The following is a 19,063-nucleotide window of genomic DNA, read 5'->3' on the forward strand; positions in this document are numbered from 1 at the left end:
TGCGATCCCGTTACCGGTCAGTAAAAAAAAAACAAAAAAGAAAAAAAAAAAAAAAAAGAAGTGCTGTTAATACTGTCTACACATGTTAAGTGAATTGCATGAAGAGTAAGCTGGAAGAAAAAAAAAAAAAGCAAAAACCTATTCAACCAGAGAAATACTTTGGCCTTAATTAGGGTATTACTTTAGATAGAGTTTTTAAATAGTTATTCTTAATATTGTGTTCTTAAACTATCTTTAAAAAACAATTTTTCATTCCCTTTTTCTTCAATGAGGTGGCAGTCATTCAGGCAGTAAACAGAAACTTCAGCCTGACAACACTTAAGAGTGCATTAAATAAATATAAATTTTATTAAAAACACTCACATAGCATTATCAGGAATGATATAATAATAAACAGCTTTCAAATAACCTGCATTCATAACATTACAATACTTACAGTATTTATAAACATCCTCAGATTTTATAAACAAACCAAACATCTCATGAAAATGAAATGAAACTAAGTTAAAAAAAAAAGCATAGAAAAATGCACACAGAAATTCATAATCTTAGTGTCAGATTGCAAAAGCTTCCTATACAAGTTAACCACTAGCTTCAGAAGTGAATTGTACATCACTGTGCGTCAGTCAAGATGAAAATTTCATTCAAGTAAAGTTGACACCATTCAGAAGCATTTTCAAGTATGGCTATATAGTCAACCTGATATTCCTATATAAGCAAATTGTAGATCTGCTTTTCATTCACTCTTACTGAGGCAGGTTTGATATTTACAATTATAGATCGGATATTTACAATATGCCACTCAACTTCTCCTCCCTACCCAAACTACACTTCCTGCTCTTGTTGGCCAGCAGTTTGACAAATGGCAGTGAATGATGTGCAAGCCAAAAATTCATTAAGGATGGCTGACTCAAAATCACCAAATGCACATGTAGTAACCAAATATTTTGGGTTAAATATTATGGTATATGTAAAACATTAAAATCATGTTTGTATGCAAAGCAAACATTTTTGAAATGTTTATAATTAGACATAGCCAAAAACTCAATTTTTTTAAAAGACAAAAGTCATAAAGATTTGGCTTATAAAACTCAAAGGCCTCCTTTGATTAAGAATTTATGTAAAATATTAGTAAGCAAAAATATATTTAGACCGAAATGTAATTGTACAGTCTATTGCACACAATACTTCTAGATACTTTGCCTATTTAAATTTGTCTTCATGGAGTACCTGTATTGATTATAGGATCAAAAAGGCTTTATTTAGAGTTAAAAGACTCTGGCCAACAGCCACTTGCCAAACTCCTGCTTTACAATTTTCCCTTTATCAGCTCAGTGCATTCTATTTTCATCTATTTTTTTCTGCTTGAAATAGTTAAGATTCCTCAAACTTTTAAAATGCTTTTCTTTACAATAGAGCCAACAGATTTACAAAATTAGTTTTAGTTACACCAGTACATATACAAGTAAAATAGGAGGGATTCAAAATGGTTAAATCCCTGAAAAATATATTTATTAAACCTACAACATTTTACATAAACACACAGGTGACATGTTGGCATAAGGAGAACATGAGCTGAAATATCCCTGAATTTATTTTTAGAACAAAAAGGTTGAAGTTCAAGTTATACTTGCTCAGAAAATCAAGTATTGAAAAAAGGTATGCTTTCTAATAATAAAAAAAAGACTTGGAAAAAAATGATGGTACACAATGCTATAAGCTTTCACTCTCAGTTCAATATCCTATTGCCAAACTAGTGTTGAGGTATATGACAAGTAGGAACATCACTCAAACCTTTAATCAATTCTTAGCTCACATTATGATATATTTGTAGCAGGCTGAGTAGCACCATCATGATGTGAATTCTGCTTCAAACCCACATATATATCTATATATTTGTATATATTTAAAATTTTTTACAGTACTAAAATACTAAAGCATTACGTTAAAAAAAGTTTTGTTTACAATTTAATTTACTATACAACTCTTTCACTTCTTTATACAAATTAACGATTTAAAACCACCACAGCAAACCAGCTGCCTGTTTTGTTTCTTTTTAGCCAACAGATTCACATGGAACAAACCCTGTTTATTCATCTTATGCAGGCTTTAGTCTGCTCAATCTTCCTGGTAAGAGGACACTTAAGCTAAGAAATGACAACATCACAATGTACATAATTATCAACACAAAGGCAGACTGCCATTCAGTTCTCTGAAGAGCATACAGGTCTATAAAAAAGCATAGGCTTAAATGAACTAGCTTTGTTGAGTCTTGTAGCATGCGGCTAATTATTACCTGCAGTTAATAAAAAATTCTTACAACTGTACATATTTGAGCAATGAACTTGTCATACAATTTTATATAAAACTGTTTTACAGTATAGCATGTGAGATGAGCACCAGAAAACATGTTTTGTGGACTAACATATTCCCTTGAATCCAGTAAGCCCTGTTTTGGATTTAACTGGCTGTGTTAAAAATGGACACATTGCTCATCAGCAGATGCATGGCTAAAAGCAAAAATATTTTAAAAGTTTTCCTTGTTTCCTTAAAAAAAAACTTTGCATTCTAAAATCAAAGTAAACTTTTTTTTTAAATGTCTCAGTACCTTAGCATTGTTCAAGTTGTCAAAGCTTAGGTAGACAAAGTGCTTCTAAAACACCATTTAAAATATTTATACATGTACATGTGTGTGCACATATACATATGTGTGTATATATGTACATATATACGTTTATTGTCCTACAAGGACTTCACTGGATGAGCAAAATCCAGAGGCCTTTAAAACTTCCACATTTTAAAAACTAAACTTGCAAGAACAGGTAATTATGACAAAAAGTTGAATGAAAATGTACCCCTATTATTCAAGGGCATTGGAGTACACTGATAGCATCTTGATAATATAAAGGCATTAAATTTTAAACTATTAAAGACACCATTTTCTTAGCACCATTTCTTAGAACATCCAAACAAATTCAGTGTTTTGCTGCTATTCATTTATGCTTCCTATAGCTATTTTGATAAATAAAAGTTAATATTACGATTACAGTAAAAACTGCATGTTGAAAAGCCATAATTCCAGTATTTCAGTACATCATATATTCAGCACCAGATGGTATTTTAAGATTCCTGTCACTGTAATACTACAGTACTTGTTTGATTTGTGTTCCATGACTATGCAAACTTGATATCCTTAAAAGTGGTCACAGATGTGTAGAGTCGTACGGGGAAAAATCACATTTACATATCTCATCCAATAACAGAACCAGTGTTTAAAAATGTAAATTGCAGACCTTTCTTCCCCACCTTTTTCCCCCTCCTTCTTTTTGCATAGAATGCTTTGGTCTTTTTCCTAGATGCCATCTGTGACCACTTGGGAGTCAGTGGAAATTAAGTGCTAGGGTAAGATTACCTCTTTTTTTTGCTGGTGAGCTGAGGATTTTCCCACAACATTTGTCATGAATACTGTGACCTTTCCCCATTGCCAACATCATGCCAACTATACACTACTGACAGGTTGGTTCTGGTCTTTTCAAATGAGGTAACCAACAAAAGGGGCGACATCATATATATCTGTTGTAAGGCCCTGTGACACGCGTGAAGGCATATGGAGATGTCATTACTGTGGAGTCTGTGGTCATGGATATGGTCCTGTCGGCAAGGGATCTGATGAAGCGCAGGTAAGTGGGCTCTGAAGGTTCGTGCAGCTCATTGGGCTCCCGTTTCACTTTTTTGCCATGGGTTTTCTGAGGCACATAGTCTGGACCATATTTTTCACACTCTTCCTCTTTCTCACGGGCTTTTTCAGCCATTTTGGCTTCCCAGAGAGCCAAGCCATGTTTCGGCTCATTCATGCTCTTATGCTGGTAAAAGACAAGCGAGATCCTGGTGGGGTGATTCCGATCGGGAATCTTTAAAGGGGTTGTGGCATGAAGCTCGCGCTTTGCACACTCAATGAGAATTGACCCATGAGTTGGAGCCACAGCCACTCCCCCGATGTCAGGATCCAGAAAGTTCTGCTCACTGTCTGACCAGACCTCATCGTTCTCCTCTGCAGCAGAAGCCACACCCTGAACTGGTGCCAAAGGCTGCTTTTCCTGACTGTTGGCATCACTTAATTTATGTAAGCTGCCTTGGACAGAAGTGCTTCTATCATGGTTAAGACCTGGAAGCATCTTAGATAACCCATTAGTTGCGTGGGAAAGCACGTCGTCCTTGCTTTGGAGATGCAGGGCATGAAGAGAGCTGTTGAACATGCCCGGAGCTGCACTGTAGTTATGAATTGTGTGAGAAGATGCATGATGCTCACCATTTTTATAGTCTATGTTTGGACTGCTCAAGTTGGGTGGTAATCTAGAGGTGGCTCCCATGAAGTGGCCTTCTATGTCATGAGTGGAATAAGGAGAAAATGTCCCTACATGGTGTACATTTGGTCTAATGGTACAACTGCTGAAGGCATCTCCCTGCACATTTTGGTTTCCATAACCTAAGTACTTAGAAGTAAAACTCTGGCTATTTCCAAACCTTGGCTGATAAAGTGTATGGATGGGTGGTAGATTTAGCTTAGAGAGAGGGTCTTGGCTTGGATACCGATATAGATCCATGGCCTGAGACTGGGGAGAATAGGAACCCAGATATGGGGAGCAGTTGTCTACTGATAGGTTTCCATTGCATTGATATGATGGATATTGATTATTTTGACTCAGAAGCCCAGGGTAGGGGTTCATGGGATTAGAAGAATTCAAATACGAACCTGCAGCTTGGGATGAGGTGGAATACAGGTTCATAGGGTTGGCACCTCCATAAACATCTGAAGGGTGTGAAGAGCTTGGATAAGGACTAACTGGATTGGGCCGTCTCATGTACAGACTGGTGGATCCAGAAGAAGAGTAAGAGTTGATAGACTCTGACTGAGGGTTATTAGTCAAGGGGTGTGGCTGCTGTTGCTGGGCCTGCTGTGGCTGTTGCTGGGCCTGCTGCGGCTGTTGCTGGGCCTGCTGTTTCTGCAGTTGCTGTGTCTGGGGCTGCTGGGGCTGCTGAATGACTGGTCCTGAAAGTCGTAAAAGTTCTGTAGATGGGGTAAGAGAGAGCAGTAACAAATACACTTATTATTTCACGAAGGCTAGTGAGGATACTTAAATGTATGTGAAAAATACCACCAGGATTATGCAATACCCATTAAGTAAGGACAAGAGCAAAGTCAGGGTTCTGATCACTATCTAGCATCAATTTTTGCATCTAAAGCATTAGAAATAAAATGCAGAACTTATTACAGTACAATCTGAAGAAAACATAATAAACATCTGAAGCTACTCCACTGAGAGTATCACGTTCTCTGGGGCTTCTCAATGTGCCTCTGCCAAAAGTGCCTTCCTCCCTCAACCCCATCTCCCTACGCTTCCTTGACTTAGTCATCTCTTCCTCAAGGAAGGTTTCTGTGAACTCGTTCCAGTGCTTCTGTAATACCCACTGCAAACACAGATATGATAAAGCAGTATTCATAATGTACTATATCCATTTTTAGCCCCTTCCCACTGCTAATCAAGTTCCTTGAGGGAGGGGAGCCATGTCTTATTTTATTTTTCTGAGGCCTGACATACAAGAGAATTTATGTAATTAAAATAAAGAAGGTTCAACAACGTTATGAGAAAAACAATGATGTTCATTTAAACATAAAAAGCATCTTATATAACCGGCAAACCCTACTTCATGAGCAGGCTTTCCAGAAAGGAAAGTTACAGTTACAGATAACACTTTAAAGATACTCTCGGCTCTGTAAAACTTTTAAAAGTTATACTTCTGCTACATTAAAAAGTTTTGTGAGTTAAGAACAAATAAAGGGAAGTGCAATGGCCATTCCAAGAACTGAAAAGCTCTGTAAAACTTTTAAAAGTTATACTTCTGCTACATTAAAAAAGTTTTGTGAGTTAAGAACAAATAAAGGGAAGTGCAATGGCCATTCCAAGAACTGAAATGATTACTATCTGTAGAAACCAGTTAGACGGGACCAGAGACAAAGTCTTATCTGTGTATACTCTACAGCTAACCTGAAAGAATCAGGGATTTACTTCTCTTAGTGTAAGCCAATCAATCAACACATACTTATTAAGCATCTTTAACATATTGTTCTAAATTACTTAGTTTCTCTGAGCTTGGAAATGAATCAGTAGGAAAATTTGACTTTATAGGTAAAGAGGGTTGGTTTTAAACAAACTGGCACACTAAACTTAAAAGATACTGTCCAGGCCAATGCCATTTCCAAAACTTGGACTTTTTTTTTTTTTTAATAGCACTAACTGCAGGCCTAAAGCAAGGGGCTATGCAAAGAAAATATCAGCAGTGATGAATAATGCTGTATTGCTACTACTATAGGTATACTCTGTTTCGATGGGTAAGAATTTTATAGGACAGTTACAGGTAGAATCCTTCCTAAACTGCAGACTCACATGTCTAAAGAAAGGTATCTTATTCTCTTCCACCTCTCCCCCATAAATCATATTTATAAATTTATTTCAATAAATAATACTATTTTCATTATCTAGGCTGAAAACTCTGGAGTCATCCTTAAATTACTGTTCTCCTTCATTCCCATGTTTTGTAATGAATGCATTGTTTTTGCTACATCTTCACTACTACCACCAAAATTCAAGGTCTTGTCATCTTACTCTTGGTTTACTGCATCTTTCTCCAAACTATTAGGTCCTCTAGTGTTAATCTGGCATTGGCAGAGAGGTAATTTCACCCTATCACTTACCTGTTAAATATTGCTGTTTTTATTATAGAATAAAATCCTAACTTCTCCCTCAAGCTGGGGTTGACGGTGTGGTACCTCTTTACCATCTCCAAGAGCAAAGCCTGGCCCTTGCTAACTGAGGAAAGATTTTGGTACAGAACAAAGACCTCAATTGATGTAATTCTAAATACAAGTATCATACAACACACATCTATAATACTTCACATTAAATTTACCTGCCAACTGTTTAGCCTGACTTGCATTTTCACTCTGTTTTGTACGCAATGAGGCTGACTTTTCCTTTTCGTTCTTATTTGAGCTGTTCTCCAGAGAGGAAAGCTTTTCAGCTGCAGCTTTCTTGGCTTCTAGTTTCCTTTGTCGGCAAGTCTTGACTGGCTCTGCTAACATCCTGACTTTCCGCCGAAAAGAACTCAGTACTTGAATGGCACCATTTCGTTTTTTCTCCTCCTGAGCTTCTATACTCCCACACTCATCCACATCAGAGATTTTGTATAAAGGCAGAACATGGAGCTGCTCATCCTCAGGATTTCCTCCAATTTCTCGATTGTCTTCTCTAGTGAGGGTACATACCTAGTAGGGAAGTGGGACATCACAGCCTCAATTATAGGTCCAAAAGAAAAGTGTGTGTGTGTATCTTTCTCCCTCTCAGTGTCATCAGTGATATGCATATTACCATAAAACCATTTCTATCTTTTTGTTAATAAAAATAGCACCAAAATGGTACAGGGAGACAAAGACAAGACCATCTTGTCCCCCCCCCCCCCCCCCCCTTTTTTTTTTTCCTGTGTGCATTTATTTATTTATTTTTATCTCCCACAAATAAGAGAGAACGTGATATTTCTCTTTCTGGGCCTGATTTCTTTCACCTTGTTATGAGTGCTAGTTATGCCAAAGAAGGTCACCTTGCAACAGCAATTCATTCGTGAGAACACTGTTGTCCAGTGACACCTGCAGAGAACATATTACTCTAACCAAATGCTACTAACTCTCATCCTTTCACTTTTCAACAGAAGGCACTGCTAAGCTGTCTCCAGCTGCACTTACCAATGTGCTGCCATTCTGCATGTTGTGCAAGTCTCTATGGGCATGTGCACAGAAGTCCAGACATGCGGTGACCCCTGAGAATGGACGGCCTTCCTTTAGACCCAGCCGACACTCTGGTGCTCTGTGTTCATATTCAATCTGAAAAAAAAATAGTGTGTGTGTGAATGGGGAAGTAATTAGATTTTTAACGTTTTGATATATGTATACATGCAAGAAACCACAGCCACAATCACAATCAAAATAAAGTACATGTCCATTACTTCCAAAAGTTTCCTCGTGCCTCTTTATAATTCATGCCTCTCACTTTGTTCCCACACAACTACTGATCTGCTTTATGTCATTTATAGATTAGTTTGCATTTTATATCAGTGGATCCATTTGGAGTTAATTTTTATATGAGGTTAAGGGTCAAGGTTACTTTCCCCCCATATTATCCGACTGTTCAAACAACACTGGATAAAAAGATTACTTTTCCTGATGGAAATACCTTTATTGAAAATTAATTCATTTTCTTTTAATAGCTTGATTCATCATAGTATTTCTTGCCCAGAATTAAACTCTTACAACAGTACTGAAGTATTCCTTATAGTCCTGTGTGATCTGACACATTATTACCACTATTAACAGCATTTAAAAATTTCATATTCACACACATTTCTAAAAACATAAGTTGAGACATAAAACAACTTATAGACCATCATCAAAATCTACCTCCAATGCTATAAAAAAAAAAAAAAAAAAGTTGTATTTGTAGGAGGAGTGTTAAAGTCCACCGCATAAGAGTAGCTAAATCAATATTTAGGATTAGTGTGTCTATGCTGTGTAAACTAATCAAATCCTATTAGACTCTTTAATAATTTGTCACACACCCCCATACCGATTGCTGTTGTGTACTCTGCTCTGGATACTTTCTCATCACCTCCAGTTTTACTGCAGCTATCAGTCTACCCCTTTCCCTTAAATAATTAACCTCTCTTCCATTTCTCCTCCCCTTCTCCCCCGGCACTTACTTCACTGGCTTCTCTTTCTCTACCTGTACTTAAAGTGCCAATGATAAAAATCTATAGTGCTAGCCTGGAATTTTCTACTGATTCTCCATCTAATTAACCTTGAAGCATGTCAAACACAGCATGTCAAAAATGACATTTAAGGCTGGCTGGTTAGCTCAGTTGGTTAGAGTATGGTGTTACAACACAAGGTCAAGGGTTCAGATCCTTGTACTGGAGAGCCACCAAAATAAATAAATAAATAAATAAAATAATAATAATTTAATACCTTCCCCAAACTTCCTATTTTTCACTAGTGCCTGATACTAGTTAACAGAACCACCTGTCCAAACCAGAAATTTGGTGGATCCCCAAATCTCTCTGGCTCATTCATAAATCCAAGTTGTATAAATTCCACCTCAAATATATTATGTACTTATTTCCTTTTCTCTATCACTCCTGCCAATTCTTTAATTTAGGACCTTAAAAATCCCTTGCACAATGATTGCAATACTTTCCTTCTCTCTCTCATCTTACATCGATTTCTGTTACATTTCCTTACATATTTGGCTCATTCAGTAACCTTTTTAAAATAAAAATTAAATCAGTTCATCTTCTCTTGCTCCTAAAAAAAAAAACTCTTAGAACACCCCAATGATTACCTACAGGATAAAGTTCAAAGATCTTTATTTTACATGCAGGGTCATTTGTGACATCTCTACTTTCTCAGAATAGTCCTTTTTCATTCTTTCAGAAATTTGCACAAACCTCTATCCTAGATGTTACAATGTTGTTCTGTAATTGCTACATCACATGTCACTGTCTTCTCTAAGGAAGAAATTCCCTAAAGAGAGAGAGGCTGCATTGCTTATCTTTATGTCATCAGTTAATAAACTGTCTGGTTTGTAACAGCCATTTACTGAATGTTTTTGTTGTTGATATTACTTACAGTCTTTTGCCTCCTTCATGAGCAATTTCTGACCAAATTACCTAGCTAGCTAACTAGGTACAGCCTAGGACACACATATAAAATAGGAGGAGAAAAAAATGTTTTGGCTTGGTTCATGAAACCAGTGCCAAATGGAAGAGGATCTGGCGAAATCTGACATCTGAACACAGGTATATATGCTTGCAATGTAGTACACTCATAGCTTTATATTTACAGACTTCCTGTGAAAACAGTTAATAGGTGGTTAGAACGTATAGTTTGGGCCATATTATTTTAATGTAATCACTGAAGTCTGCTTACAGAGACAAAATTACCCATATGAGAACAAAATTAATAGATAAAAGAGCTTGTGAGCCTTAAGAGCTTATTATCTTTACAGCTAAAAAGACCAGAAATATGCTCTTTTGGATGGTATAATTTTTAAATACCAGAAACAGAACACTTCAGTGGCTTCAGCAATTAAGAGAAAAAAGTTACCCAGCCATGTGCACAGCCCCACTCCCCGGGACATCTGCATCCAGCCCAGCCACAACCAAGCCGCCACCAGAAGTTCCCTGGGCTCCCCTGCTGGAATGAGGGGGGTGCCACGGGCCTTGGCCATGCCTCCCCCTACTTCATCCTCTTTCACCCTATCCCCCTCCCTCCCAATTGCTCCACATCTTAGAATGTAAAAATATAATAATATATTTTTTAAAAAAGAAAAAAACAGGAAAATCATTGCTTTAAAAATGTTTCTGGAAGTAGTTACAATCACTGCCAATAATTATTCAAACTTACCTGATTATTATATGCATCAGGTGCAAGTTTTTTATATATTGGTGCCAGAAGAGTGGACAGGTTTTGCAAATGAGACTCCAGTTTCTCTTCCTGTATAAAATGAATAATTCTAAATATTAAATTCTGAATTCATTCCCTCTCTATATGAGAGGAGCTATCAGATTATTTCCCCTACACGTTGGGTCCAAAAAATACAATATAGTGTTATTATTAAATAACTAAAGCATCTTAAAAAAATGACTTTCTAAGTAAAAAGTATAGACCATATATCAACCATTTCTGTATGTGCTATTAAAATCTAGCTATTTGGTCCTACGAACAGTAAGATGAACTGATTTTCTACTTTGCATGCAGATTGTCTTAAAGAAGTCATATTTTCCACTGTCGCTGTTAGCTGCCAAGGAAGACAGAACTATTGGAAAGATTGTTTTTGTCTTAATTGGTCTATTTCCAATCTTTATCTTTTACAAAGTTTATAAAGATAGCATTTCAAAAGTAGAAATAATCTCTCCATACAACTAAAAATTACTATAAAGATAGCATTTTATAAGTAGAAAGTTTATAAAGTTTATAAAGATAGCATTTCAAAAGTAGAAATAATCTCTCCATACAACTAAAAATTACTTCAAATATAGATAAAATGTACAAAACTAGAACAAGTGTATATATAAAAAACTTTACCTGAGAGGGAAAATGGTAAGTTACACTACCAGCCCTCCATCCCCCGGCCCCCAGCTCAGGAAGAACAGATTTTCCAATTAATATGCTTTTTAAAAAAAGTGGTAGGTAACAATACTTAGTTGTTCCATGCATATTTAGAAGTTCTAGGTTAAAATTGATGCTTCTATTTTATCTTTATTTCTGACAGCTGGCTGGTACGAGGATTGAACCCTGGACCCTGGTTTTATCAGCACCATGCTCTAACCAACTGAGCTAACTGGCCACCCCTAGATTTGATGTTTCTCTTAAAAAAAAAAAAAAGTTGGGAGACTTAACCTGGAAGAGATGTAAATCTTAGAAGGTGAAGTTTCTGAGCAGAGCTCTCCTTCTAGATTTGCTTTACATGAAACCTGGTTAAAGTGATACATATTTATAAAATCATGGTGAAAAACCTCTCAGAATTGTTATTCTTCATGAATTTAAAAAATTTTTGTTTTTATGAAAAAAGGATGTCTAGTACACTTAAGCCATGTTGTTGAAAACATTATTATCCTTTGAAAAAAGTTTTTAGTGTGATTTCAAGAATTTTGCACTTTATTGTACTTTCACTTATAATTATACTCACAAATAATAAAGTTAATTTTTTCATCAATATTGTAATATCTATATTACAAGTATATATTAATTTATATCTATAAATACAAGTATATATTAATTGTATTTAAAATTCAAAAGATAAGTGTAAGGTGTAGAGACTAAAAATTTCCTCATATCTAAATGCTAAATATACTGAAGTTTTCTGATCATTCAATTAGCATACACCAGTCTGTGTGTGCCCAAAAGTTGTTAAATTTGATATCGATTTGCAAATTATATTTTAGGAAGTATATTGTAGAGAAAAGACAAAACCCAGTGACTTCAATATGAGGAATCATTGATCTTTTATATCAATTGCATATTTATGTTACAATCTAAATGTCTTAGTTACTTCAATGCATTCATTACACAGTAACTTTAAGCTATCTAAATCTCATGGCATGGGGCTGGCCAGTTAGCTCGGTTGGTTTGAGTGTGGTATTATAATACCAAGACCAAGGGTTTGGATTCCCATACTGGCCACCCACAAAAAAATAAATCTCATAGCATGTAAATGTGACTAGAAGTGGTCTGAATGTAGCAGGTATAAACATGACTTCCATACTTCAGATTCAAAAGATAGGAGACATTACTAATCCTCCTTTAGTTTTAAAACTGAAGTGACAGCCCTTTAAAATTCTGGAATTACCAAAAGTGGGAAACGGGGAGCGCACTGTAAGGTAAGGACTGGTAAAGGGACACAAAAATGATTATATTGTATAGTGTTGAGTATTCTAATTATCCTGATTTGAGCATCACATACTGCACACAGGTATTGATATTCAACTCTGTACCCACAAATATGTATAATCAATCATGTTACAATAAAAAAAAATTTAGATTAATTCAATAAAATGAAGCAGCTGAAAGTGAAAAGTAAAACTCTGGAACCAACTAAGATAAATAATAAATATAAAAGGCCATAGATAAAATTTGAGCAACAGAAACTCTTCCTATTACTTTGGTATAATATGGTTATTATTATGCTAACTTTGTAAAATATTATGTCTAAAGTTTAACCAGAGTTTTGTTGATTCATCTGAAGTGAAATTCTGTTAGACAGCTTAACACAAGCTTAACTTCAGTTCTCGATGAAAAATAAAGTGATTATACACCAGGAAGTATACCAACCTCTTTTGGGTCATCCCCAAGTAGCTTAAATTTCCTTGGGATCTTGCTTCTGGCAAACTTACATCCATTGTAGTACATGCTCCATGAACAGCCAAAAGAAAAGGAGGCACCACAGGTCTCTGGATCCAGCCCCTGACAGGCACAGGTTCTCCTGAGAAGCCAAAGGAGAAGTTCAAGGCTACAGATAGCATTATCCAGGTTGCCAATTTCGTATTCTGGGTAAGCATATGCAAAATGAACGTAAAATGAGCTTGAAAAGAAGTCTAACCTAACTGTGAATTAAGTTGTGGCATAACCACGCACAGAACTATTTCAATTGACTGTAAAATACAACTTAAACTTTTTATTGCAGTACAATACACTACAGAATAGTACACATAATTTTACTCAAAAATGTTCATTAAAAAAAACATTCCCAGGTAAATAGTCAAACTAAGAAAAAATTTTACTAGCGCCCTAGAATCTCTTCTCATACTTTCTTCCAGGTGCTGTCCCTTTAACAGTAATTTCTCTATTCTTATACTTGATAAATACATATGTATATAAAATTATTTGTGTCTGGCTCTTTTTACATCATTATATTTTGAATATCTACCCGTTTCATTGCATGTAGTTGTACATTTTTCATTTTCATTAAGTACCATATTCCATTGTATAAATATGCCACAAATTAACCATTCTATCAGGGGCATTTGAGTGCTTTCTATTTTGGCTAAAATACAGTCTTATGTCTTTACAACCCTAATCAAATATATTCTAGTGACAATAAACAGAGAAAAAAAATTTAAAAAAAACCCCAAACCCCAAATAATAAAATCACCTACAAAGAAAACTATATTCAAGTAGATTTATGAGTATTAATATTTTGAAATTAATGTACTTGTATATGATATACAGAAATAATGTCAAAACCCAAGCATTTCAGTGTAAAATAAAAGTAAATACCCTATAATCTTAGAATAGAAAAAAATATGAACTCATAATTTCAATTTAAAAATTCAAAATTATTTCTTAGAAATAATTACTTCCTGTGTCTGCCCACTGAAAAAGCCTAAAAGTAATGACATCTCAGAAGCAAATCTGGACACAGATTGCGATCTCTGAAATTTGGCAACTAAAGATTCTTACTATACGTTTCTTCTGTCATTTGTTTACAAACTATATTCAATGGTGACCAAAGAGTTGGTATAAAAAAGTTCTTTAGGGCTGAGCCCATGGCACACTCGGGAGGGTGCAGCGCTGGGAGCGCGGTAGCGCTCCCGCCGCGGGTTCGGATCCTATATAGGGATGACCGGTGCGCTCACAGCGCTCACTGGCTGAGCGCGGTGCGACCGGTCTCAAAAAGGACAAAAAAAAAAAAAAGTTCTTTAAAGAATTCCAGCTAATAAATGCAGAAGAATTAGAATTAGAATTACAATTAGAAAGTACTATTACAATTAGAAAGTACTATTTTACAGATGTCAGAAAAAAATAGCATAAGGATCTCCAAAAAGTCTCTGCTCCGTAAAAGCAGTTGGAGTATCAGTATATATTGTCAGAATCAACTTCTTCAGAAATCTGGAAATTAACAAAAGGCTTTCAGCAACACAGGGAGTATCTATTCAAGAAAAACAGAATTTTGGTAAGAAGAGTGAGCTGTGTGGGTTTTAACTTGCCTTAATCTAATCCTCCCCATAGCTTCACGATAGCAGTCCACATTTATGATGAAAATCAGCAGTCTGCCAGCTACAGGAGGGTGCCAAATGGGGTTGGATTTCCTCCAAAGCCCCATTCCCAGAGAACTGACATTATTTGACCTATTTGTTAGTTCTTGGGCAGATCCCACCAGTAATGTTATCTTCATTTGGTGTGACTTAGAACTTAGTGTGAACAGCCTTTCTTCATTCACATTTGTTGATAATAATCAGAGCCAACTGTTGAATATTGTTGCTGCCTGAGATGGTATTTAACAGCTGGAGCAAAAAAATAGGGTAACCAAAAAAGTTTAGAAGTAAAACCTGGGAAGTGAGAAGTCCATGGGAGACTCTGCAAAACTCCAATATGTTCCTGGGAATCTAGAAAGCCATGTACATGAGTAAGGCTATATGCATGCTCTCAAAAGACTGGAGAAAGCCCTAAGCTCTCATTACAGTCTAACCTTGAGATTCTGCACAAGCAGAGATTAAAAGCTAAGCTTGGCTGGGTGTTGAAGGCTTGCAACAATGCACATACAGACCTCCTTGGCAAAGACTGAGAGACTTATTGGTTTCAGGCAACTAAGGAACTCTGATCATTAGCTGACCATTAAGTTAACCAAGCAGAAACTTCCATGGCTACACATGACAAACAATACAAACTTTAGAGAAATAGTTCAAAAAAGTCACAAGGCAAACAACCAGAAACAATTACAAATTCTGGAGAGGGGGCTAGAATCTGTTTTCCAGAGTTACCACATTATATTATTTATTATGTCCAGTTTTCAACAAGAGACATACGAAGAAACAAACTATGGTCCATATAGAGGAAGAAAAGTCAATAGACACTGATCTTGAGAAGTCAAGATGTTAGAACAGTAGTCAGCTATTATTTCAAGTATGCCCACAGTACTAAAGGAAACTGTGTTTAAATAAAGTAGAAAAAGTCTCATCAAATAGATGAGATAAAACCATGAGAAACAGAGACAGAAATATGGAAACATAGAATTCTTGAATTATACAATTCTGGAGCTGAAACCATAAGAAATAGAGACAGAAATAAGGAAACAAGATTCTGGAGCTGAATAGTATAATAAAAAATGAAAGATTCATGAGAGGGCTTCAATAGATTTCAGCAGGAGGGACAGGAAAAAGAAGGGTGGAAATGAACTTGAAGATAGGTCAATTGAGAGGCCTGTGGGACACCATACAGTGTAGAGTCCCCAAGGCAGAGGAGAAAGAGTAAGGAACAGAAAGAATATTTGAAGAAATAATAGCCAAAAACTTCTCAAATTTGATGAATACCATTTTACATGTTTAATAAGCTCAACCACATGTAGTATAAACTCAGAGACATTTATACCTAGAAGCATTTAATCAAACTGCTGAAAGTCAAGGATAAGAAGAGATTCTTGACAGCTGCAAGAGAGAAGCAACTCATCATGTAGAAGGGAATCTCAATAAGATTAAGAAACAATGGAGGCCAGAAGGCAGTGGGATAATATATTGAAATGCTGCAAGAAAAGACTATCAAAAGAACTGTATATCCAGCAAAACTATCTTCCAAAGATGAATAACAAATTAGGGCACTGTCTGATAAAGCAATAATTATAAATCGCTGTTAATGTGCACACAATGTATATTATATATCTTATATGATAACAGCACAAAAGAAAAAATGAGATATATATATATATTTATATATATATATAAACAAATTTTCCTTATTATAATTAAATTGATATTACTCCAAGCAAGTTAAAATATTAATTGGCATCTCCAGGGCAACCCAGTAAGAAATAACTCCAAAAAATATATTCAATCCCCAGTAAGAAAATAACTACAAAAAATATAGTTTATAAAAGGGGGGGGGTAGTTAAAATGACACACAAGAAAATATTTACTGAACACAAAGTTAGTAATGGAGGAATAGAGAAACAAAAAAGACAGAAGACACAGACAAAGTGGCAGACCTAAATCCTACTTATCAGTGATTACATAAATGTATATGAATGAAATGATTAAAAGGTGGAGACTGGAAAATAGATTTTAAAAAAGATCTAACTATATGCTGTCTCAAGAGACACACTTTAGTTTTAAAGACACAAATAGGCTGAAAGTAAAAAAAAAATAAAAGATATATCAGGAGAACAGTAATCAAAAGTGAGCTGAAGTGGCTAGAGACAAAATAGAATTGAAGACAATATTATAACCATACAAACAAGTACATTTTAATTATAAACATACATGCACTGAGAAACAGGGCACCAAAATACATAGAAAAAAAAATGACAGAATTAAAGGGTGAAACAGAGAATTCAATATTCTGCTTTATTAATGGCTAGAACAACTAGCCAAAAAGATCAAGGAGGAAACAGAAGTTATAAAGAACACTATAAACTAACTAGACATGTCTACAGAATACTTTCATTCAACAAAAACAGAATATGCACAGTCTTCTCAAGTGTACATGAAACATTCTCCAGTACAGACTATATGTCAAGTTATAAAAGAAGTCTAAATAGATGTAATATTGTCAAAAGCATGCAAAGTATGTTCTCTGATGACAAGGAAATTACAAATGAATGACAGAGCAAGGTTGGGTATTAATAAATAACAGAACAAAATAAAAGAACACACATATAATCAATGGATCAAAGAAAAAAATCATGAGAGGAATTAGAAAATATATTGTGGTAAATTAAATGAGAACTCAATATAAGCAAATTTTATGGAATAGAGCTAATAAAGCAGGGCCAGAGGGAATTTTATAACTTCAAATGACTGAATTAAGAAAGAAAATCCCCAAATCCGTGCTCATTTTCCACCATGTTCCACCATAAGAAACAGGAAAAGAAGAGCAAACTAAACACCAAACAAGGAAAGCAGTAAAAACTAGAGGGTAAACTAATGAAATAGAGAAAAGCAATAGAAATCAAAGAACCAAAAGGTAGTTCAATGAAAAGCTCAACAATATTGAAAAAAACTTTAACTAGACTAATAAAAAAAAACAAGAGAATACTCAAATTACTGAAATCAGGAATGAAAAAGAGAACACTACTACTGACCATACATAAAAACATTAAAGGGAATACTATAAAATTATATTTCATCAAATTAGATAACTTAGAAGAAATGGACATATTCCTAGAAAAACACAAAATACCGAAATTTACTTGAGAAGAAATAGAAAATCTGAATAGACTTCATCAAGTAAAATGACAGAGTTAGTAATCAACAGATTTCCCACAGGACTTTAAGTTTCTGGTCTGGCATGGAGAAAACTTGGAAGTTGCCACTTCTTCTTAACAAGTACAAAGCTGAACATACAAAAAAGAAAAAATCAACACCACCATTTAGATCCACCAGAGAAAGAGGTCACAGGGCAAATCACTGCTTCCAAAATTGGAGAGACAAACAGGCAGATATCCATGTCCTCTGTGGGAATCATTGCTGGGGTAGAAATCTGAATTGTAATTGATCAACTGCTGAAGATTTAGTGTAGACAACTCAGAGTTAAAAATCTTCAGAGGCATCCAGTCATAGTGGGGCCCTCACACGTTTGTGAGTTTTTACCTCTAGGAGCTCAACCTGGTTCTCACAGTGAATACTGGAAAAAGAACTCTCTTCATGCTTTCAAAGGGAGTTCTGCTTTTAAAGAAACTATTTAAACAGAGCCTAAACTGCTGAGGTTTTATCAGAGCTTGCTGACCCAGGGCAAGAGAAATACCCAACTCCAGCTGGATCTAGCCTTGCATGTATAGGAAGGGAAATACCCAAGTCTACTACAACAATATCAGAGATGAATGAAGGAACATCACTACATGGACATTAAAAGGATAATAAAGAAATCTATGCCCACAAATTTTATAATCTAGATAAAATGGAACAGTTCTCTAAAAGAAACAATTTACCAATATTCACACAAAAAGAAAGGCAATTTAAATATGCCTATATCTATTTAAATAATTGAATTAATAATTAATAACCTTTCAATACAGAAAGCACCAGGCCCAGATGGGTTTGTTGGTGAACTCTACCAAACATTTAAGGAAGAAGTTATACAATTCTCCACAATCTCTTTCAGAAGACAGAAGCAGAAAAAAATACTTCATAATTCATTCTATGAGGCCAATATGACCCTAATGCAAAAACCAAAGTCCTCATGTGAGAGTCCTTATGAGGATCATACTTCTCATAAACATGGATGTAAAATTCTCACCAAATAGCAAATTGAATCCAACAATGTATAAAAAGAATAATATATCACAAGCAAGTAGGATTTATCCCAGATATACCAGCCTGGTTTAACATTTAAAAATCAATTAATATAATCCATTGCATCAAAAAGCTAAAGATAAAAAAATTAATATCAATACATGCAGAAAACGCATTTGACAAAATCTAACACTGGCTGGCCAGTGAGCTCAGTTTGTTAGAGCATGGTGTTATA

At 35.3% G+C, this 19,063-nt stretch overlaps 1 protein-coding gene across 1 annotated transcript in view; it reads right to left on the reverse strand.

Moving 5' to 3' along the window:
• Positions 1-318: 318 nt before the first annotated feature.
• LOC103606341 (methylcytosine dioxygenase TET2-like) overlaps positions 319-19,063 on the reverse strand; it is a 37,727-nt gene continuing 18,982 nt past the window's right edge. The window contains 5 exon segments of the mRNA XM_008590955.1: positions 319-5,068; positions 6,970-7,324; positions 7,799-7,936; positions 10,511-10,600; positions 12,938-13,088. Of these exon segments, the coding sequence (XP_008589177.1) occupies positions 3,564-5,068; positions 6,970-7,324; positions 7,799-7,936; positions 10,511-10,600; positions 12,938-13,088 (2,239 nt within the window). The 3' untranslated portion in view covers positions 319-3,563.

This window comes from Galeopterus variegatus, unplaced genomic scaffold (genome assembly GCF_000696425.1).
Source record: "Galeopterus variegatus unplaced genomic scaffold, G_variegatus-3.0.2 Scaffold6504, whole genome shotgun sequence".
In the NCBI taxonomy this organism is placed as follows: Eukaryota; Metazoa; Chordata; class Mammalia; order Dermoptera; family Cynocephalidae; genus Galeopterus; species Galeopterus variegatus.